Source organism: Cebus imitator, unplaced genomic scaffold, assembly GCF_001604975.1.
Source record: "Cebus imitator isolate Cc_AM_T3 unplaced genomic scaffold, Cebus_imitator-1.0 Scaffold20, whole genome shotgun sequence".
Classification (NCBI taxonomy): Eukaryota; Metazoa; Chordata; class Mammalia; order Primates; family Cebidae; genus Cebus; species Cebus imitator.
Window position 1 is genome coordinate 6,255,267 of NW_016107335.1, and position 23,367 is coordinate 6,278,633.

Sequence of the window (23,367 nt, forward strand, 5' to 3'; positions counted from 1 at the left end):
CAGAAGGTTATAAAATGAATAACTACCATGAAAAACCAGCATGTAGTCTAGGAATGAAAAACCTAACAGTCTTCACATATTCAAAAACAACAGAAAAAAAAATGAAAGAGAAGGCACCATTTTTAATAAAAAAAAAAAAAAAATCAAATACATAGATATAAATAAAGTTAACAAGAAATCTCCTACAGAAACACCACAATATTCCTAAAAGACACAACACAGACTTGAAGAAATGGAGAGATGAATCATGTTCTTTGATGGGAAGACTCAGTATCATAAAGAAGATGATGGTCATTAAATTAACTTTTAAGTTTAATACAATGCCAATAAAAATGCCATCAGGCTTTCTCCCCCAGAACTTGAGAAGCTGATAATAAAGACCACTTGGAGGAACAACCAGCAAGAATGTATGGGACAGCCCTAAAAAATAATTAGATGGGTAGGGGAAGCCGGCATCATTAGAAATGAAATCATTCTAAATAGCCTCACTAATTAAAACTGTGCAGTGCTGCTATTATGAGCAGACCAATAGACTAACACAACACAATACAAAACCCAGAAATAAACACAATTGCCTAGACAAATGTAGCATATGAAAAAGGAAGCATCTCCAGTCACTAGGTTTTTTCCATATTATGTTGATAAACAAGACAGCCATAGCCACACACGCACAAAAATTGATCCAACTGGGTTCTTTCTTCATACCTTAACTCAGGATAATTTCCAAATGAATTAGAGATTTAAATTTTTAAAATAAAACGATTAAAAAAAAAACTACCAGCCAGGCACAGTGGCTCACATCTGTAATCCCAGAGCTTTGAGAGGCCAAGGCAGGGGGATCACCCAAGGTCAGGAGTTCGAGATCAGCCTGACCAACATGGTGAAACCAAGTTTCTACTAAAAATGCAAAAATTAGTGTGATGTGGCAGCATGCACCAATAGTCCCAGCTACTAGGGAGGCTGAGGCAGAATTGCTTGAACCTGGGAGGTGGAGGTTCCAGTGAGTGGAGATTGCACCACTGCACTCTAGCATGGGCGACAGAGTGAGACTCTGTCTCAAAAAAAAAAAAAAAAAAGAAATGAAACCACCATATAAACTGGAAATAAAAAAAAAACCTTTCTTAACTATGACTCAAAATCTAGAAATAATAAAGATGAAAAAATCCAACTGTCTAAAGAAAACAAACTCTGCTTGGTAAAAGACAAATGATAAATAGGGGAAGTATACTTGTAACGTATACCGAGGGTTAATATTCTCTATGTGCAGAAGAGTTAATGGACCTGAGACTGCCGTCCCTTAGAAAGTCCTGCTTAGCGGAATGGCCTTTAGCTGGCATCTAGGATCTTGGAGTTTGGGGGTTCCCACTATTCCCTAAATGCTAAGAGTTCACTGTCCCTAGAGTGGCAAGCAATGTGGTTTATGCCAATGCCTTGCTTTCCTTCTGGGACATGGAGAAACCCCGTCTCTGACTGGCACATGCTATGCACAGGCTGCCTGCATGACAAGCCCCCAATGAAAACCTTGGACAGTGAGTCTCTGAGGAGCTTCCCTGGTGCAGAGCATTGCACAAGAGGTGTCACAACCTGATGCTGGAGGAATTAAGTGCAGCTTGGGTGCCTGCACTGGGAGAGGGCTCGGGAAGCTTGCCTCGGTTTCCTCCAAGCTCCACCCCATGTCTTTTCCCTTGGCTGCTTTCGCTTTGTACATTTTCACTGCAGTCCTGTCATTCCTCCTAGCAAATCACTGTAACTGGGAGTGGTCTGCAAAACCCCAACAGACCCTAATACATGAAGAACTTCTAAAAATAAAGAAGCAAAAGACCAAACCCCAGAGAAAAGTTAGAGAAATGAAGAGACAGAAAAAAATAAATGTAAGGATTCTTACCATAATCATGAAAGTGGATTGTTAAAATATGAAGTTCAGCCCTTTCTCGTGCTCTCAATCTCACCCACTCTTGCCCATCCATCTGCCATGGGATGACACAGCACGTAGGGCCTCATTAGATGCTGGCACCATGCTTTAAGACTTGAAAGCCTCCAGAACTGTGAACCAAATAAACTTTTTTTTTCTTTAAGGTGTGCACTTTTACTGAACTGGTCTCAAGTCAGTATACAGGTATGCCCTGGCTGCCTCCCTACCTTCACCCACTTCCAGGGAAACCAACAGCCTTCATACATCTCAAGCCAGGGGCAAAAATGGGAACCATGATGGCTGATCATTCAAACTAAAAAAAAAAGCATTACCTTAAAAATATTTTTTGGGGATGGGGGAAGAAAAAAAAAGAAAAAATTTAAAAATACATTTTAAAAAAAGCATTAAGGAGATTTTTTAAATTTTGCATTATATAATTTACATGAAAGCAATGCTGTCACCTCTGCTTTGTGCACTTGGGAGAGAACTGGGCCATTCTCCTGAGAGAGAAGTAGGGTGGCTTTTGGGAGGGCAAGGGACTTCCTGTAAAAATGAACCTCACAATATCTGGAATGACTATTAAAAAAAAAAAAAAAAAAGCCAGGCACGATGGTTTTCACCTGTAATTCCAGCACTTTGGGAAGCTGAGACGGGTGGGTCACCTGAGGACAGGATTTCAGGGCCAGCCTGACCAACATGGAGAAAAACCACCTCTACTAAAAATACAAAATTAGCCAGGCATGGTGGCACATACCTATAATCTCAACTACTTGGGAGGCTGAGGCAGGAGAATCACTTGAGCCAAAATCACACCACTGCACTACAGCCTGGGCAACAGAGCAAGACTACATCTCAAAAAATAAATAAATAAAAAATAAAGAACATGGGAGCCAGCCTGAATGAGCTTCACTTGGCCAAATCTGAGACAATTTAAGCATCAAAACAAATCGTGGCAATAACAGTCAGCTGAGATCTTGCCACTGCACTCCAGCCTGGCAACAAGAGCAAAACTCCATCTGAAGGCGGCAGGGAGGGGAAATGGGGTCAGGGTAAGACCCTGTCTCAAAATAAAAATAAAGAAGTTAAATCAAACAAATAACAATGTACAATCAAAGTCCTCAGCCATTCTGTAGAACTTTGGAGGATGCTCGCTCCAATGAACTCCTGTCACCCTCACTACTCTGCTTGTAATCTCAGCACGCTGGGAGGCCGAGGCGGGAGGATCACCTGAGGTCCAGGAGTTCGAGACCAGCCTGGTCAACATGGTGAAACCCTGTCTCTACAAAAATACAAAAGTTAGCCAGGCGTGGTGGCTCATATCTGCAATCCCAGTTACTGGGGGATGAGGGGAAGCGGAGACTGAGACGGGAGAATCACTTGAACCTGGGAGGCAGAGGTTGCAATGAGCTGAGATCACACCACTGCACTCCAGGCTGGGCCAGTGGGTGAGACTCCATCTCAAAAGACAACAGTAATAATAATAAAAAAATAAATTATCTGCCGGGCGCAGTTGCTCACGCTTGTAATCCCAGCACTTTGGGAGGCCAAGGCGGGGTGGATCACGAGGTCAAGAGATCGAGACCATCCTGGTCAACATGGTGAAACCCCGTCTCTACTAAAAATACAAAAAATTAGCTGGGTATGGTGGCGTGTGCCTGTAATCCCAGCTACTCAGGAGGCTGAGGCAGGAGAATTGCTTGAACCCAGGAGGTGGAGGTTGCGGTAAGCCGAGATCGCGCCATTGCACTCCAGCCTGGGTAACAAGAGCGAAACTCTGTCTCCAAAAAATAAATAAATAAATAAATTATCTACTGTGTGGTATTCTGGTACAGCAACACAAAACAAAGCTACTAAGTTATCATTTCTTCTAGGTTGGTAAATTTACAAAATGGCAATAAGCTCTATTGGTGAGTCTGTAAGACACAAGTATCCTCACACATTACTGGTGAGAATGCACACTAACGAGTGGAATTTGACATTGCCTAGCAAAATTACATATGCATTTGTCCTCTAACCCAGAAATCCCATTTCTAAAAATCCAACCCACAGATATTCAGGCAAAAAATACAAAAAGATATCCTTGCATTCTTTTGCTAACAGCAGAATGCTCAAAAAATGAAGACATGTCTAACGAACATGGAAGGCCAGGTGCAGTGGCTCATGCCTGTAATCTCAACACTTTAGGAGGCCAAAGTGGGTGGATCACCTGAGGTAAGGAGGTCAAGAACAGCCTGGCCAACATGGCAAAACCTCATCTCTACTAAAAATACAAAAAAAACAGCCAGGCGTGGTGGTATGCCCTCTGTAATCCCAGCTACTCAGGAAGCTGAGGCAGGAGAATTCACTTGAACCTGGAAAGCGGAGGTTGCAGTGAGCCAAGATCACACACTGCACTACAGCCTGTGCGACAGAGTAAGACTCCATCTCAAAAAATAAATAAATAAAAAATAAAGAACATGGGAGCCAGCCAGAATGAGCTTCACATGGCCAAATCTGGGACAATTTAAGCATCAAAACAAATCGTGGCAACAATAGATACTAACCCACTGACAACAATAAGGACGGCATAATGGGTAACTCTTTGAACAGAATGCCAACTCATACAGACAATAAATAAACAAACGAGGGCTAGGAAAAGTTCTCCCTTAAGATAAAATGTTAACTAATAAATGGAGACAGAATACTAGAGTTTAAAAATCACCCATTTTGCAACCATCACCATAATAAGCAATTCAGGCACCAATCACCAATGGGCCGGGCACAGTGGCTCACACCTGTAATCACAGCACTTTGGGAGACCAAGGTGGATGGTTCACAAGGTCAAGGGATTGAGACCATTCTGCCTAAGACGGTGAAACCCCATATCTACTAAAAATACAAAAAAATAGCCAGGCATGGTGGTACACGCCTGTAGTTCAGCTACTTGGGAGGTTGAGGCAGGAGAATCGCTTGAACCCGGGAGGTGGAGGTTGCAGTGAGCCAAAATCATGCCACTACACTCCAGCCTTGGCAACAGAGTCAAAAAAAAAAGAACAGAGTATGTATATAAACTATTTCCCCACAAATGGGAGAATTAATTACAAAGGAAAACAGTTAACTGAACAGTGAAGAAACCTTATTAATTACAAAGGAAAACAGTAACTGAACGATGAAGAAACTTCGTGGACATCCAAATGATCCAAGTGAACTTCATCAAGAACAAGGCAAGTCCCTATCCTTTGCCTTTTGATGGGATGCACTAAGAAGGATCAAGAGGACTTCTGTGGTAGTCCTGACAAATACACATATCCTATATCTATCACAGGGAAACACCAGGTAACAACTGGCTGTCAAAAATGTCAACATCTTGAAAGACAAAAAAAAAGGTTAAGGAATTACTCCAGATTAGATGAGACTTAAAAGACACGATAGACCGGGCGCGGTGGCTCAAGCCTGTAATCCCAGCACTTTGGGAGGCCGAGGCGGGTGGATCATGAGGTCAAGAGATCGAGACCATCCTGGTCAACATGGTGAAACCCCGTCTCTACTAAAAATACAAAAATTAGCTGGGCATGGTGGCGCGTGCCTGTAATCCCAGCTACTCAGGAGGCTGAGGCAGGAGAATTGCTTGAACCCAGGAGATGGAGGTTGCGGTGAGCCGAGATCGCGCCATTGCACTCCAGCCTGGGTAAAAAGAGCGAAACTCCGTCTCAAAAAAAAAAGACACGATAACCACCAGACACAACATGTGATGTTCAATGGGAGAGGTCTTTCATGGGTGACATTCCATAAAAGACATAAATGGGACCATTCACATGAATCTGTACTGTATATAGGATACTACTGTATATAGTTAACATATATATACTGATTTTGATGATTGGCATGTGATTCTAGAAGAGAAAATGTGTCCTCAGAAAGTACACATTGAAGTATTTCGGTATAAAAGGATATGATGTCTGCAACTTACTCTCAAACAGTACAGGCAAGTAATAATATGTATGGACATAGAGAGAGTGACAAAGCAAATGTTAACAGTTGGTAAAACTGGAAGAAGAGTACATAGTAGTTTTTTGTTCTCTTCCAGCTTTCAGTAGATTTGAAATTATTTCAAAAAAAGTTGAAAAATGCAAAAGCCTTCATTTAAAAAGTCTGGCTCAGAGAAGTGAGACTGGAGTTGTGAAATACTCTCTCAAAACTCACAGCCTAGTCATCCCTTTAAATAGACGAAGCTTTATTTTTGGATCCAGCAGATCCCTCTGTCCATATTATCCTGGCCCCCAGCACACCAGCGCTCACTCAGTTTGTTCTGGGGTTTACCAGAGGAGAATTCAAAGATAATGGGATGAAATTTATTTGTAAAAAATACTGTTTATCATGCTGTCCAATAAATCATTAGTGCCCATGATGATTAATGTTTCTTTTACAATTCATTACTGCAAAAAAGGCTTTTTTCACCCAAGAAACAGGTATTTCTCATGATTTCTGATGACAGGAATTACATAACTATGATGCTGTCAGAAAGACTAAGGTCGAATGTAGGGTGACTTTCCAGGCTCGTTCTTTTCCTTTGGCTTGGTTATTTTTATCTGAATTTTACCACTTTTTGTCCTATTTGGAGGCAAAACTCAATCCAAAAATCATTTTAGCTCTCTGGGAAACATAAGAACTACTGATGTGCTCAAGTTGGTAACTTCCGGCTCTTTCAGGCTCCTTCTGGCCATACACTGGATATGGGGAATTCATACGAGGATTCCCTGCCACTGTTTCTAAATTTTAACACCAACATCTGAAGCACAACTTTGGGCCACAAAATAATGATCTATAGACGCTGACTCTCCAAGTTAGCCAAGTTACATTAATCACTTACCTCAAAAGGTCAAAACTGAGCACGACATTTTGGGTATTTATAGGAAGAATGATGAGTAAGGTCCATGATTTAACTAATATTAAAAGCATGGCAACTCTGTGAGCATTATTTTATTTCTTCTACCAAGAAATCCTTTATATTTCAATCGCTCTGCAAGACCAATAACACAAAGCAAAAATCTCACATGCGAATGTGGAAATGAAAAATATTTTCACATGCTGGTTTCACCCTTGGCACAACTAGATCTGAGGAGACATGGGGTGAACCCATAGGGGGAGAGCATGAATTAGGGGAGCCAATAACTGGGAGAGGGAAGTTATATCAACAACGCTGATTTTGGCTTGTGTTTTAGGTTAGAAAAGCAAGTTCTAAAATAAAGAGCTATAGAGCTTGACACGATGTGATTTTTAAAAGAATTCACACAAGCAAAGAGGCAGATTTTTCCAGCCTGCAACCAATTCTGGTCGCTTCGGCAGCAAAAGGAAAGAACTATCAGTAGGAGATGGACTGTAGCAAATTAAAGAAAGCACCCCCACAAGGTTGTCAAGGAAACCAAACCAAGTGCATTTTTCTGTAGAAAAGAATCAAGGGTAAGGTGAACATGCCATGGAACATTTTGTGGCAAAAACGATTAAAATCCCTTCTTGAAAAAAAAACCTGTAAGAGACCAAATTTACTTCCAGGCTATTTTACTAAGCACTACATCCAAAATGCAAGCAGGCAAGCTTGTATTCCTAAACTACCAGCTAAATGGATTCGGCGATCACCTTACTATAACCAGCTAACTTGTGCCACTGATATTTCAGGCCATTTCCTAAGGTCTCTCTTCAACATCTTAACGGCATCGAAAGAAGAGGTCACATTCAAAAAGTTAAAAACCTCTACCCCAATTCCACAAACATGCTTTCCCAAATTTAGGGTGTTTTTCAAAATGGAGTCTTTTTAAACACATCATTTTTAGGCGAAAAGGCAAATATATGCAAACCAAAGCGACAGCTTGTTCTGAGTGTGCCATTTCATACTGGAAACGAGCAGAGAGGGCAGTAAAAAAGGTGTCAAGTTGGGAGATCGATGCAATTCTCTCCACACGTAGGTGGTAAAGAACCATCAGCCAGGGGGAATGACACACACATGCGGGCACAGAACGAGGGCCAGCGCTGAGAACGCTGGAAGGCAGGGACACCGTTCGCTAGCAGGTGAGTGACGTTAAAGGATCTGCAGCGTGTGCCTCACGGGGGCGAATATTCCCAGGAGGTCCGGCGCTCCCCGCGTCCCTCAGGGTGGCCACCCCGGCGGCGGCCAGAGCCGGGCTGCGGGTCCAGGGACCCGGGCACGTGGGGGGGAGGCGAGGAGCGCCGGGCTCCCTCAGAGTGGGTACCGCGTCCCTCCCCTCCGTGCTTCTCCTCTCGTGGCCCTTCCCGGCGGAGAACAAGGGGTTTTGCGACGTCAAGGCAAGGCTGGGAGGGAAGCCGCGGCCGGCGCCCCACCTGCCCAGGTGGTCGCCGGGCTCAAGCCTGGGGCGACAACGCAGGTCGACCTCCAGGTGAGGTGGACGCCGGGGGCCCGGAGCGGGGCCGCGGAGGAGCGGGGGTGGGCGCCGAGCGGCTCTTACCCGGTGCCACAGTCCACCACGCAGGGAGGCAGGGAGCCCGCCATGCTCGGGACGCGCGGCGCTCGGCCCCGCCGGCCGCCCGAGAGCGCCCAGCCGCTGTCCGCTCGGCCGCCCGCTCGTCCCGCGCGCCGCGTCTCCCGCGAGCCTCCGCAGCGCCGCCGCCAGGAGCCCGGATGCTCGGCGGCCAGCACGTGACGTCACTCCCCGGTCGGCCAATCAAGAAGCGCATACGCCCCGCCCCCTGGCGCGCCATCTTTAGTGCTGGCAGTTAGGCTTCTTGGCCCCACACGTCCAACCTTGCTGTTGGAGAGATTGGGGGTTATTTTTGAGTTACATGAACGTAACCCCATTTCTGATGCTTGGCGCCTTTCTCATCCTTTAAGTCTTGACTTAAATGTCACCTTGAGAGGGAAGTTGTTCCTGATCACGCTGACTAGGTTCCCTACCGGTACTTTATCCTCTGTCTCAACAATCTGTTGGTTTCATTCCTAACCCTTAAAGCAAAGTATTATATTTTTATATTTATGTATTTGTAGTCTATCTCCCCTACTGAACTATAAAATCTTGTAGGATAGGGCTTGAGTCTGTCCCTGCCTCCCTGCGTGGTGGACTGTGGCACTGGGTAAGAGCAGCAGGTGCTTAGCACGGTATTTGGTGTATATGTGGAAGTGCCCAAATGTTTGTGGAATGACTAACCTTCCCCATATAGAAAAAAAATTAGTTGGAATTATTATACTTAACACTGCCTAAATTCTTCTAAGAAGAAAAATCTGCAAAACAAATGCTTGGCCAGCCTTAAAAGGAATGAATGACCTTAGACTGACCTTAGAGTAAACCACATGAAGAACACTCCTGGAAAATGTTTTCAAGTATCAAAGATGGGATAATCGCCCAAAAGTTCTTACTGAACCCAAAGAAGGCAAAAACCGCCTACTCTATTATAAAGGTACTCAGAGTCTCACTTGACACTTGCTTCCTGCTTCCTGCCGGATTGTAAATTCTTGGTACTAATTTTTTAGGGGCTTTCTAGAAGCATATTGTCTTTACAGGTACTTAAAACATTGTGTTTTTTCCCTAGAAGTAATAGACACATTGACCACTCCTATGTAACCCATTATCATTTCTTTTTTTTAACTGGTAAGTACCCATTAAGGCCCAGACCTAGAGAACGTTCAGGAGAACTGAAAAGAGAAGTAAAAGGGCGGAAAATAAAAGGGAGTAAGTGTGGAAGAATCCCAGTTTAGGAGCCCAAGGCCGGGGTCAAAGATTGTCTGGCTTGCTTTGTGTTTTGTCAAAGCCCTGCCTAGCTCCCTTTCCTTTTTTTTTTCTCTTTGTTTCTTAGAGACAGGGTCTCACTGCGTTGCCCAGGCTGGAGGGCTGCAACTATTCACAGGCACAATCCCACTAGTGATCTGCATGAGCGTTTTGATCTGCTCCATCTCTGACCTGGGCCAGTTCACCCTTCCTTAGGCAACCTGGTGGTTCCCTGTTCTTTGGGAGGGTAGCATATTGATGCCAAACAGTGCAGATTCGTCAGTCTGGGTGGCACAGAACTCTTGGGTTCAAGGGATCCTTCCACCTCAGCCTCCCGAGCACTGGGACTACAAACAAGTGCCACTGCTCCCAGCCCAGCTCCCATTTTTTCATGGCCCTAGACCAAATATAGATTAATTCTAAATTACAGACTGTTGACACTGCCATGTCTTTTTATTTTATTACCTGTACACACATATATCAAGTGCCTACTGTGAGTCAGGCTTTGTATTAGACTGAGCATGCAACAGTAAACGGGACGTTCAGAATATCTGCCCTCAAGAGTCTAGTGGGAGACAGCAACAGTAAACAGGCAATTACAGTACAGTGTAGCACATGCTAAGACACAGCAAGTCCAAGGTACCCGGAAAGCCATTAGAGGGGCTGACTTGGGAATCAGTAGAGACTTCTCAAGGCAATGGTATTGAAGCTGAAACCTAGAGGGTGGGCAGAGAGTAGCTAGGTGGAGGAGACTGTAGTGGGGGAGAGTGTTTCTGGGCTGGATAACATGTACAAAGCCCAGTAAGACCTCAAGGCTTGTATGGGACCCAGCTACTTCACCAGGTAAGAAGATTTTAAAGGAATTTGGGACTGGCTAGTAATAAAGGGTGTGCATTTTCAGAAAGCATCTTCTCTGCATAAGACTTATTGGGATTGATGACCATGGTCAGCAGCTGGTAGAAGACAAAAGATTTCCTGACCTCAGTGATTTCCTCTAGACACCACTAACCCTTGATGTATCAAAGACGTTTTGTAGGCAGATAACAGAAAACCTAACTGAAAGTGGTACAAGGAAAGAGCCAATTTATTATCTCACACAATAGAAAATCCAGTGACTCCAGGATAATTTGATGGCTCAATGGCATCATCATGATCCTGTACCTTCAGTTCTACCAGGGCCCTGAATGTTGACGTTTGTCCTCAGCCTTGTCCCCTTGCAGTTTTGAGATGGCTGCAGCCACTCCATGCACCAAAATCATGATGGACAAAAACAGCGGAAGAAATGCCCCATCATGATGCCCTTTCTAAAAGGGAATGGGAGGAAATGTTTCCAGAAGTTCCCAGCTGTTTCTCTTCTTGTGTCATTAATCAGCTCTCTTTTTATTCTTTTTCTGGGGTGGCCATGACAAAATAGCACAAACTGGGTGGCCTCAACAAGAGATATTTATGGTCTCACAGTTCTGGAGGCCAGAAGGCCAAATCCAGGTGTCAGCAAAGACATGCTGTCTCTGAAGACTCTAGGGGAGGCTCTGTTCCGTAGCTTTCTCCCAGCTTCTGATGGCTGCTGGCAACCCTTGGCATTCCTTGGCTTGTAGGTGCAGCATTCCAATCTCTGCCTCCATGATCACGTAGCATTGTCCCTGTGTCTGCATCTTCACATGGCATTTTCCTCTTCTTAGGAGGACACCAGTCATGTTGGATTAGGGCCCACTCTAATGACCTCATCTCAACTTAAGTACACTTGCAAATATCCTGTTTCCAAATATCACATTCACCGGTGCCAAAGGTTAGGATTTCAGCATGTTTTTGTAGGAGAGACAATTCAACCCATAATTCCAACCTACACCAAAAGCAGTCACTGGATGGCTTCTTCATATTCCTAAATCTATAGCATTGCCAGAATCAAATGATGTTTATTACAAGTTCATTTGAGAATGGTGTGGGGACGAGGCAGTACTCAGAACAGGAGTTATGAAATAGTCACATATGATTGTTAGATGTAGTGAACTCCAAGTTTCTCTTCAAAGAATCAGTGTGTCAGTATGCTCAGCTCTCTTATTCTTTAATTCTCTATTTTAAAGTTTAACTTCCTTGTAGTTTCAGTAAACAACCTTTTCCACCAGTTCTAATCAGTGGTTCACATCTGTTCCCCAGTCCCCTGCCCTGTCCTAACTCATCCCAGTCACCTGCCGTAGTCACCTGCCGTGGTCACCTGCTCTGGTCACCTGCTCTGGTCACCTGCTCCAGTCACCTGCTCTGGTCATCTGTTCCAGTCACCTGCTCCAGTCACCTGCTCTGATCACCTGCTTTGACCCCAGCTACCTGCTCTGACCTGCCCGTAACCATCCTTCCCACCAAACTACCCACCCCGCCACTCTGGCTCGTACCTCTGGTCCCAATCAGAATTTGACTAGACTGTGCGGTCTAACCCTAGCCAATAGAGGACCGACACAGCAGTAGGAGTGACCTCCATCAGGAATAAGTACCCCTTGTCGAGGTGTGCACTTGTCATTGTTCCGTCTGTGAGCCCGCACCCTTCTATAGAAGTAAATTGCCTTCTATAGAGGAAATGTATATTTGAGTGCTACTTCTTTTGCGGCAACGAAAATTTTACATATAACATGATATACTGAGTTGACTTAGATTATTGAAGAAGACCCCCTTGGGCTGGAGGGAGACCTCATTTCCTCTGAAATCTATGGCTGCCAATACTGGACCGAAATTGGGTTTGATCAACAAGAAGAGGAATGTCCATTGTGTGAAGACACAGCACTGTCTTGTGAGAACACAAGAAGGCAGCTGTCTACAAGCCAAGAGAGACCTCGCCAGAACCCAACTCTGCTGGCACCCTGATCTCAGACTTCTAGCCTCCAGAGCTGAGAAAAAATAAATGTCTGTTGTTTAAGCCACCCAGTCAATGGTATTTTGTCATGTCAGCCTGAACAGTCTAAGACAATTCTCTGTATATTCTTCTGTCTTATTCTTAGACTGTAAACTGCTACAGATCAGAACCTGATTGCATCTGTTTTGACAGTGCCTAGGGCAAAATACCCACAGAGATATAAATCTCATATTCTGTAAGAAGCACTTCAAGTACTACCTTTATTCATTATATTGCTATGGAGGTTTCTCCTCTCCAATATACTTTGCAAAGTTCCTGCTACTAAATGCACATTATCCTGGGAATCTTTTATCTTTGAGTAGCTCAGCCTGCTTTCTGATTTGTGCCTTAAATTCAACTTGTAATGAGAAAAGTGTTTTAGTTGGCTTTTGTCAGCAGGAAGAAGCATCTCTTTAGTGAGCTTTTACCTAGCAATGACCTCCTACTCCACCTGCTCCCAACAGTCAGAAACATGGAAACCGGAACACCTCCCATATAGAATTCAGCATCTACTCTGTAGCAGACAATGTGACTGCTTCATATCAGCACCACTCTCAAATGAGCTTGTAATAAACACCATTCGATTCTGGCAGTGCTGTATATTTATGCATGAAGACAGCTTAAGAACAAAATAATCAGGGCTTAGAGATTGTCTCTCTAATGGGATTTAGTGCATGAATACTCGGATGATTTGATCTTAATTTCCTGCATTTAACTAGTTGTTCTGGGCCAAGAAGGAAAAAGAACACGAAAACTAAAGGCTGTCTTCGAAAACTGCCCACCCAGCAGCCCTGCGAATCTTAAATCTCAGAGCTGTAGGCAAGAGCAAGCTGTGTGTTCCCTGTTGCCATGAGGATGCAAATGAGAAAGGAGTACCCAAAAAATTAGAACCCCCATTCCTTTGAAAGTAGCTGGCATTCTCCTTTAAGAGGAAGGGGCTGTCACTGGACTCAGTGGGCCTTGCTGATGTCTTGGCAACAGCAGGAGAAAAAGGTCCAAGCAAGAGTTGATTCGCCAGAGCATGTTGAGTGTGTTCAGAGTTAGTGACAGACCCCAAACCACAAGACTTCAGAACATCACCTAGAGAACTGAACACATTCAGACAAATTCTGCTATGTTTTTGTCTCTGCCCAGGGCAGTTACTCAGACTGTGACCCTCCCTGCCCCCTTCTCTTCTTGCTTCCCTCCTATACCACTCAGCTGCCAAGCCCTGGTCATGTAACCCCACCATGTCCCAGTGTCTCTGTCCCCTGCCTTTTATTCCAACTGTCGCTCTTGCTCAACTGCTCAGTAGCCTCCCACTAGCCACCCTGTCTCCAGGCTCTTGTCTCTCCAAGACATCTATCAGGAAAATTATACTGCTATGAAGGACATCATGAGAGAATTCCAAAATCCAAACCTTTATTATTATAGATCTCTAAGATCAGACTCTAAATTACCTTTGCAGTCTCATCACCCATGATGCCCCTTGGCACATGAGGACACACCAGGCCACTGTTCTTCAAACCCTCTGTATCGTCAGGGGTTTGTGCAGGCCTCTGAGTCTAGAACATGCCTCGCCTACCTCATTCTAGTCATCCTTCAGAACTGTTCAAAGCCTCACTCATCCTTCCAATTTCAATTCACATCCACTTCATTTCATTCAACAAAATAGGCTGAGTGCTTCCAAGTGCCTCTCATCAGAATCAGTCACGATTCTATGCCTACTACTCAATCTAGAGGTGAAATCTGGGGATCTGCATTTTAACAAGTTCCTCTGTTCTACCAGACAATATTTAGGGTTTGTTTTGAGAGATAAACATAAAAGTCTAAGCCCCACGACTGACTGAAAAGACTCCCTGTTGGCCAAGAATCTTCAAAGCTGAGTTCCTGGCCATAATGGGGTGAGATATGGCTTGGCCCTGTGTCCCCACCAAATCTCATCTTGAATTGTTCTCCTGTAATTCCAACGTGTTGTGGGAGGCACTGGCGGGAGATAACTGAATCATGGGGCGGTTTCCCCTCCACACCGTTCTCCTGGTAGTGAATAAGTCTCACAAGATTTGATACTTTTATAGCGGAAACCCCGTTCACTTGGCTCTCATTCTCTCTTGACCCTGCCATGTAAGAAGCGCTTTTCACCTTCTGCCATGATTGCAAAGCTTCACTAAACCTACTTACTAGTTGGGTGCGGTGGCTCACACCTGTAATCCCAGCACTTTGGGAGGCCGATGCAGATGGATCACCTGAGGTCAGGAGTTTGAGACCAGCCTAGCCAACATGGCAAAACCCTGTCTCTACTAAAAATACAAAAATTAGCCAGGCATGGTGGCACATGCCTGTAATCTCAGCTACTTGGGAGGCTCAGGTGGGAGGATCGCTTGATCCCGGGAGGCAGAGGTTACAATGAGCTAAGATCGTGCCTGAATGAAAGAGCAAAACTCCATTCCACCCTGGATGAAAGAGCAAAACGCCATCTCAAAATAAATAAGTAAATAAATAAAAACCTATTGGCCGGGCGCGGTGGCTCAAGCCTGTAATCCCAGCACTTTGGGAGGCCGAGGCGGGTGGATCACGAGGTCAAGAGATCGAGACCATCCTGGTCAACATGGTGAAACCCCATCTCTACTAAAAGTACAAAAAATTAGCTGGGCATGGTGGCGCGTGCCTGTAATCCCAGCTACTCAGGAGGCTGAGGCAGGAGAATTGCCTGAACCTAGGAGGCGGAGGTTGCGGTGAGCCGAGATCGCGCCATTGCACTCCAGCCTAGGTAACAAGAGTGAAACTCTGTCTCAAAAAAAAAAAAAAACCTATTTATCTTCCCAGTCTCGGGTATGTACTTATCTACAGCCTAAAAACTGACTAATACAGGGTGAGAGGCTGGACATGCCTGGTTACACCCTCTCCCTCTCTAACTGCCATTTGGTTTTCTTCCCTAGGGGTAAACAGAAACCAGGCCTTTCAAAGATGCCACCACTGACTTCAACCAAAGGTGGGGCTGCTGCCCCTCGCTTTGTACGGTTTGTACACAGCTGAACAACATTCCTTCCTAATAAGCGACCACCGACCACGGAGCAGTTCTGGCCAACTACGGAAGAGGCACAGTGAGGGTTTTCCTGTCCTCTGCTTCACCTTTTGACATCAGAGTCCTGAAAACTTCACCCCGAGATCACACTTTCAGTGCCACCATTTTTTGAACATGGGACCCATGGAGAAGCATGAGGCTCAATTGCACACGCGCAGGTTTCCCATCTCATAAATATTCACGGATGTAGCTTAGTGAGTATATGTATATTCTGCCACTCCATTCAGCATAAATCCCTGTCTCTTCTAACCTTCAAAGTGCCTGTTTCCAGCTTCTCGCCAGAGGCTATGCTTCCATGGCCCCCCTGAAGGCTGTAGCCCTTTTTGAAAAATAAAGCTCTCCCTTCCAAATTTATGAACCTCATCATTCTTCAGCTGATAGTTTGTAATAATTTCCTATCCAATTCTTATGGAGAACTGAGTTACAATAATATCTTCATTTACAAAGCATTTTCCGCACACCATTACCTTTAATCTTCATCACATTCTCATGAGGTAGATATTATGAATACCTCTCTTAATCAAATAAGAAAACTGAGGCTCATACTTTGAAAATTTGCATAGATTAGAATTTAATTTTGCTCTGAGCACCTTCTTTAGGCTCTCTTGAGGAAACAGGAACCACTAAAGCATTGCAACACCAGCATCTGGCAAGCACAGGTAGGACAGACGTCAGAGCCAAAAGGAATCTCAGCCATCAGTCCTTCATACTGACCCAGTCCTTTTATCATTTTAAATATACTTTTCTACTTTTGAGCTCTTTACCTCGAACGTTGTCTATGTTCAGTAACAAATGGCCATGAATTGCTGTCAGGCAATCACTGTATGTCCTAGAGCCTGAGTGGTATCCAATAAAAATTAAATTCTTTTGCCAGTAGGGAGTGAAACTGCTGAGTAGCATAAATTGGACTCCAGGCAATCTGGACACAGTGTACTGCCAAAAGCTAGGTCCAAATGTTTCTTGCCATTGTGCAATCTCACAAGCAACAGGTTTTGGAGGTGTTGGCTTTCCAAGGGTCTCTCCTCTCCTTATTGATGTTCATTCTATAACATTATCAGAAGCAGGACAGCAGGAATTCTCATGTAATTATAGTAGAATGAATGAAGCAAGACTATGTCATTGAAAAACATATCTTCACCAGATATTAACTTGGTCTTTTCAAGCAGAAGTTGTGCTGGGAAACGAGGTCACAGTGAATGGGGTGGGGCAACGGGGCAGGAACAGGAAGGAGGGAGGTAAATGGGAACCCACACTTGCTACATTTGACTCTTTCATTCAGCAGAAACTCTAGTTACAACAAAGTTTATCTGAAAACTGGGTGCAAAGTTACAATATGTTTCTGAGAAAAGAAGACCTTTTATCAGAGGAATGCCAGTCCTTTTAAACTGTCAGGCCCAGAGAGGCACTGAAATCAGAGAGCAATCTTTGAGCTATATATTCATGTCTAGAAACTGGTTACTATTGCCATAAGTAGCTATAAATTAACCTGATACTGCCACACGGGACTCTATAACCCAAAACCTACAGCTTAACAATGTAGAGCCCATCAATAGTTTCTTTGATATTAATGTAAATTGTTGGTAACAACTCAGGAATTGCTTTTTTTTTTTTTTTTTTTTTTTTTTGTTTTTTTTTTGTGGGCTTTTTTTTTTGTTTTTTTTTTTTTTTTTTTTTTTTTTTTTTTTTGAGATGGAGTCTTGCTCTGTCACCCAGACTGGGTGCAATGGCTCCATCTCGGCTCACTGCAACCTCCTCCTCCTGGGTTCAAGCGATTCTCCTGCCTCAACCTCCTGAGTAGCTGAGATTACAGGCGCCTGGCAGGAGGCCCAGCTAATTTATTTATTTGTTTGCTTTAATTAGAGATAAGTTTTCACCATGTTGGCCAGGCTGGTCTTGAACTCCACAGGTGTGAGCCACCACACCCAGCCTGTTTGTGTTTTAGTAGAGACGGGGTTTCACCATGTTGGCCAAGCTGGTCTTAAACTCCTGACTTTGTGATCCATCCACCTCGGCCTCCCAAAGTGCTGGGATTACAGACGTGAGCCACCACACCCAGCCAGGAATTGCTTCTTTTTTCCCTTTAAAAATACGCTTGTGAAAAATAAATAAATAAATAAAATTCTGCAAGTAGCTAACTTAAAAAAAAAAAAAAAAAAAAAAAAACCACCTGTGGCCAGCTACAGGGATTACAGGCATGCATCGCCATGCTCGGCTAATTTTTGTATTATTTTTAATACAGACAGGTTTCTCCATGTTGGTCAGGCTGGTCTCCAACTCCCCACTGCAGGCATCTGTCTATCTCGGCCTCTGGAATTGGTGAGATTACAGGCGTGAGCCACCACACCCAGCTGGTTTTCATTCTTAAAGAATCCATGGGCCTGGGCACGGTGGCTTACACCTGTAATCCAGATCTCAAGGTCGGAAGTTCAAGACAGCCTGTCCAACATGGTGAAACCCTGTCTCTACTAAAAATTCAAAAAAATAGCCAGGCGTGGTGGCCGGCACCTGTAATGCCAGCTACTTGGGAGGCTGAGGCAGCAGAATCATTTGAACCCAGGAGGCGGAGACTGCAGTGAGCTGAGATCACACCTTTGCACTCCAGCCCAGGAGACAGTGCAAGACTCCATCTCAACAACAGCAACAACAAAAAAAAAAAGAATGAAAGCCAGGGGCCTTTCTTGGGTGGCTATTGTGAATGTGAGGCTCCGACCACTTCACTGTCGGCTGCCTGCTTCCTCCCCTTCTCTTCCTACCGCTTCCTCCTGCCTCCCCGCTCCCTCTGTCCCATCACTAGACAGGAACATTGTGCCCCACAGGGCTGGCTTTCACAGTCTGTCACCTGTGCAGATGACAAGGGCCTCATGTTTGGCTCTGTTTTGCGTTTTAATTGTATTGTTAATAATACTGTGTACAGTTATGGGGTACAATGCGATGTTGCTACATAGGTAGACATTGTGGAGTTATTAAATCAAGCTAACGAACATAGGCATCACCTCACATTCTGACAATTTCTTTGTGATAAGAACATTTAAAATCTGTTTTCGCCGCCTAGAAATATAATAATACATTATTATTAACTGCAGTTGGCACGCTCTGCAGTGGATCACTAGAACCCCACGCTTAGTTGAGTCTCTGTAATGGCCATCTTGAAATGCTTAATAATCATTTTAGCAAAGGCTCCTGCATTTTCATTTTGCACTGGATACTGCCAATTTTGTAGCGGGTCCTAGTGCCTGGTCTTATGGGGATGAAAGTGTAGGACAACCACCCTGATCTGCTGCCTCGCCAGGAGAGGAGAAGCGAAGGTTGGGCTATAGGGCACAGAGCAGTGATCTGATCCCACCTTGTTCATCCCTGGTGAGTCCCCAGCACCCAGCACAGAGCCAGGAACAGGGATATGACCAGTGTCTGTGGAAGGAAAAGGAAGGAGAGATTATGAGGGGCATTAGGGTTAACACAAGCACTGTTTCAGCTGAACACCCCCCAGAAGAAAAGCACAATCCTTGCCCCTCTTCCCCCTTTGCTGTGTGAAATGAAGAAGGGACTGTGCCTTCTCCCCCAGGGACAAGACTCCAAAGTAAACGAACAGCATATACTTGACCTTAAGTCCTTCCTCATTGGCACAGAGTGAATTCTCCCTTTACAAGTGGACTTAAATGGCCAGTATTTGGGTTACTGTGAGCAAAGGCAGCCACACACTTAGAGAACAGGCACCCTGGATAAGTCCTCCTTCCATGGTCACCCAGCCAGCCAGAGAAGTCCCTTTTCCCTCCCACTGCACGGTCACATGGAGACTGTTTCACACGTCCTTCCCTTGGCTGCCTTTGAGACTCCCCAGGTGAGGTCCTCCCAGAAGCTTCTGTGCCTCCCCCTGCCCACAGCCACCTTCCTCAGCCCCCTACACCTCCTCTGTGTGAAGGGGCAGTTGCTGCTTCTACTTACTGTGACCTCCCTGAAGACAACTGGGACTTCCTCATCCCTCTTGCCCCAGCACTAACCCTGCCCTCTCCTCTCCAGTATCCAAAATGACTCTGGTGCTTAAATGTCACCATTCTCATAGGTTTCGTTAAGAAACAAGTTTTTGGCAGGGTGCTGTGGCTCACACCTATAATCCCAGCACTTTGGGAGGCTCAGATGGGCAGACCATTTAAGGCCAGAAGTTCAAGACCAGCCCAGCCAACATGGCAAAACCCCATCTCTACTAAAAATACAAAAACTAGCCAGGCATGGTGGTACACGCCTATAGTCCCAGGCACTAGGGAAGCTGAGGCAGGAGAATCACTTGAAACCAGGAGGCAGAGGTAGCAGTGAGCCAAGGTCATGCCGCCGCACTCTAGTCTGGCCAACAGAGCAACTCCATCTAAAAAAACAGACAAATGGGCCAGACAAGGTGGCTCATGCCTGTAATCCCAGTACTTTGGGAGGCCAAGGAAGGTGGATCACACAAGGTCAGGACTTGGAGGCCAGCCTGGCTAATGTGGTCAAACCCTGTGTCTACTAAAAATACAAAAATTAGCCAGGGATGATGGCACACACCTGTAATCCCAGCGACTCCAGAGGCTGAGGCAGGAGAATCACTTGAACATGGGAACCAGAGGTTGCAGTGAGTTGTTATCAAGCCATTGCACTTCAGGCTGGGAGACAGAGCAAGACTCCATCTCAAACACAAACACACAAACGGAAAAACACAAGTTTTTTCCAAGTCTGCAATTTAAGTACAAATCTGTTGGGAGAGATGACACATTGAATCCACCATCCACTCCAGTAACTGAGTGGGAATCAGTGTGAACTGAATCACTTAGTAAATGGAAATAACACAGTGAGGGGAGAAAGGAGAATGAGGGGAAGCTAAAGAGTGGGCTCCACGCCATCCAGGAACCTGGAGCAAGCGAGGGGCTGCCACCAGGCACTGGGAAGGGACAAGTGACACTTCCCAGACATGGAAGACATTTGTCCATCTGGTTGGAGGAGTGAAAGAAGATGCCCCCAAAATACAGTTGTCCTCTGCCAAAATAAGATTTTTTTTTTTTTTTTTTGAGATGGAATCTCTCTGTGTCACCCAGGCTGGAGTGCAATGGAACGATCTCAGCTCACTGCAACCTCCGCCTCCCGGGTTCAAGCAATTCTCCTGCTTCAGCCTCCTGAGTAGCTGCGATTACAGGTGTCCACCACCATGCCCGGCTAATTTTTGTATTTTTTGTAGAGATTGAGTTTCACCCTGCTGGCCAGGCTGGTCTCAAACTCCTGACCTCAGGTGATCAACCTGCCTCAGCCTCCCAAAGCGCTGGGATTACAGGTGTGAGCCCCCGCACTTGGCCCAAAATAAGATTTTGAATACATCCTATAAACACTTATTGTGACGTATCTTCAGGTGCTGGCAGTGGAAAGGGACTGGGGTCTGGAGGTGAAGACCTGCAAGGCTGTGTGGAGGAGGAGGAGCAGAGCAGGATGCTCAAAGTGGCACAGAGGCAAGAACCACTAACTCTGATTGGAGGAATTGGGACAAGCTCCACAGAGGGAGAAACATTTTAAAAAGAAGACAATGTGACACGTGCCTGTAATCCCAGCTACTCGGGAGGCTGAGGCAGGAGAATGGCTTCAGCTCAGGAGTTTAAGATCAGCCTGGACAACATAGTGAGACCCCATCTCTACCAAAAAAAAAAAAAATTAATCAGCAGGGTGTGGTGGTGGTACCTGTAGTCCCAGCTACTCAAAAGGCTGAGGAGGGAGGATCGCTTGAGCCCAGGAGGTCAAGGCTGCAGTGAGCCATGATGGCGCCACTGCATTCCAACAGCAACAGAGCAAGACCCTGTCTCAAAAAAAAGAAAAAGAAAAAGAAAAAAGTGGAAGAAAGAGAACAGCACCTGCGAGGCCACAGAGGCTGATATCCGGAGGTGGCTGGCAGCTCAGTGAGCTGCAGGAGACTGTGTTGGATGAGATTTAGGTCAGAAAGAAAGGCTTGAGGCCAGGCGTGGTGGCTCCCACCTGTGATCCCAGCACTGGGGGAGGCCGAGGTGGGCAGATCACCTGAGGCTGGAAGTTGGAGACCAGCCTGGCCAACATGGAGAAACCTCGTCTCTACTAAAAATACAAAAATTAGCCAGGGTTGTGGTGGGCACCTGCAATCCCAGCTACTCCAGAGACAGAGGCAGGAGAGTCACTTGAACCCTGGAGGTAGGGTTTGCAGTGAGCCAAGATCATGCCACTGCACTCCAGCCTGGGTGACAGAGCAAGACTCTGTCGAAACAGAGAGAGAGAGAGAAAGGAAGGAAGGTTTCAAATCAAATTGGGAACAAATGAGGAAAACCCGTCAATATTATTCTATGACATTTGTACTTACCATTCTGTGACAAGACCAGGCATGGTGGCTCACATCTGTAATCCCAATACTTTGGGAGACCGAGGCAGGAGGATCACTTGAGCCCAGGAGTTTAAGACTAGACTAGGCAACATAGTAAGACCCTGTCTCTATGAAAAAATTTAAAAACTCTCCAGCCTGGGCAACATGCTGAAGCCCCATCTCTACTAAAAATACAAAAATTAGCTGAGCATGGTGGTGTGCACCTATAATGCCAGCTATTTAAGGGGCTGAGGCAGGAGGATCAGGGGGTATCACGCCACTGCACTCCAGACTGGGTGACACAGACCCCATATCAAAAAAAATAAATAAATTAGCCAGGTGTGGTGATGCAAGCCTGTAGTCCCAGCTACTTGCGACTGAGGCTGAGGTGAGAGGATCCATTGAGCTCAGGTGGTCGAGGCTGCAATGAACTGAGATGGGGCCATTGTACTCCAGCCTGGGAAGCAAAGCAAGGCCCTGTTTCAATTAAAAATCAGGGCCAGGTGCAGTGGCTCACACCTGTAATCCCAGCACTCTGGAAGGCCAAGGCAGGCGGATCACCTAAGGTCAAGAGGTCAAGACCAGCCTGACCAACATGGAGAAACCCCGTCTCTACTAAAAATACAAAATTAGCCAGGCATGGTGGCACATGCCTGTAATCCCAGCTACTCAGGAGGCTGAGGCAGGAAAATTGCTTGAATCCAGGAAGCAGAGGTTGCAGTGAGCTGAGATCTCGCCACTGCATTCCAGCCTGGGCAACAAAGTGAGACTCCATCTAATATATATATATATAGTGATGGCAGAAATAAAAGGTCTCGGCCAAGCATGGTGGCTCACACTTGTGATCCCAGCACTTTGGGAGGCCGAGGCTTGCAGATCACGAGGTCAAGAGATCAAGACCATCCTGGCCAACATGGTGAAACCCTGTCTCTACTAAAAATACAAAAAATTAGCTGGGTGTTGTGGCACATGCCTGTAATCCCAGCTACTTGGGAGGCTGAGGCAGAGAATTGCTTGAACCTCAGAGGCGGAGGCTGCAGTGAACCAAGATCGCGCCATTGCACTCCAGCCTGGGTGACAGACCAAGACTCTGGTCTCAAAAGAAAATAAATAAATACAATAAGAAGACAAAACAATTGCCATCTCTAGCTCAGATGGTTCTGTGCGTGGCGGAGCTATGAGCTGAAATGAAAGAAGGATCAGATGGACCTGCCCTTCGAGGTGCTGCTGGGATGTGCCTGCGGAGATGCTCAAGAGGTGGCTGGAGACAGCTGTGGAGCCAAGGGCAGGTGCTCTCCACCGCCAACGATGGCAGGCCTTGCTGATCCTCGCTAGCTCCTGGAAGCGGCGTGGGGAGTCCGGGTGATTCGTCTACGTCTCTGTCTCTGACACAGGGATATAGAAATGTCAGAACTCGTCCCCTCTTCCCAGTGCTCTGCCCAGCTCTGGCAGCTG

At 45.5% G+C, this 23,367-nt stretch overlaps 1 protein-coding gene and 1 long non-coding RNA gene across 4 annotated transcripts in view; one reads left to right on the forward strand and one right to left on the reverse strand.

The window, feature by feature from the left end:
• ACTR3B (actin related protein 3B) overlaps positions 1-8,553 on the reverse strand; it is a 106,128-nt gene extending 97,575 nt beyond the window's left edge. For 2 of the 3 annotated variants that reach the window (XM_017519813.1, XM_017519804.1), the window contains exon 1: positions 8,374-8,553. In XM_017519813.1, the coding sequence (XP_017375302.1) occupies positions 8,374-8,417 (44 nt within the window). In that variant the 5' untranslated portion in view covers positions 8,418-8,553. The remainder of the gene's footprint in view (positions 1-8,373) is intronic. The other variant, XM_017519819.1, reaches the window with a different exon arrangement.
• Positions 7,758-15,926, forward strand: LOC108297181. The gene is made up of 2 exons (XR_005198598.1): positions 7,758-7,957; positions 15,427-15,926. It is a non-coding gene; the product is annotated as an uncharacterized LOC108297181 (long non-coding RNA).
• Positions 15,927-23,367: the final 7,441 nt, after the last annotated feature.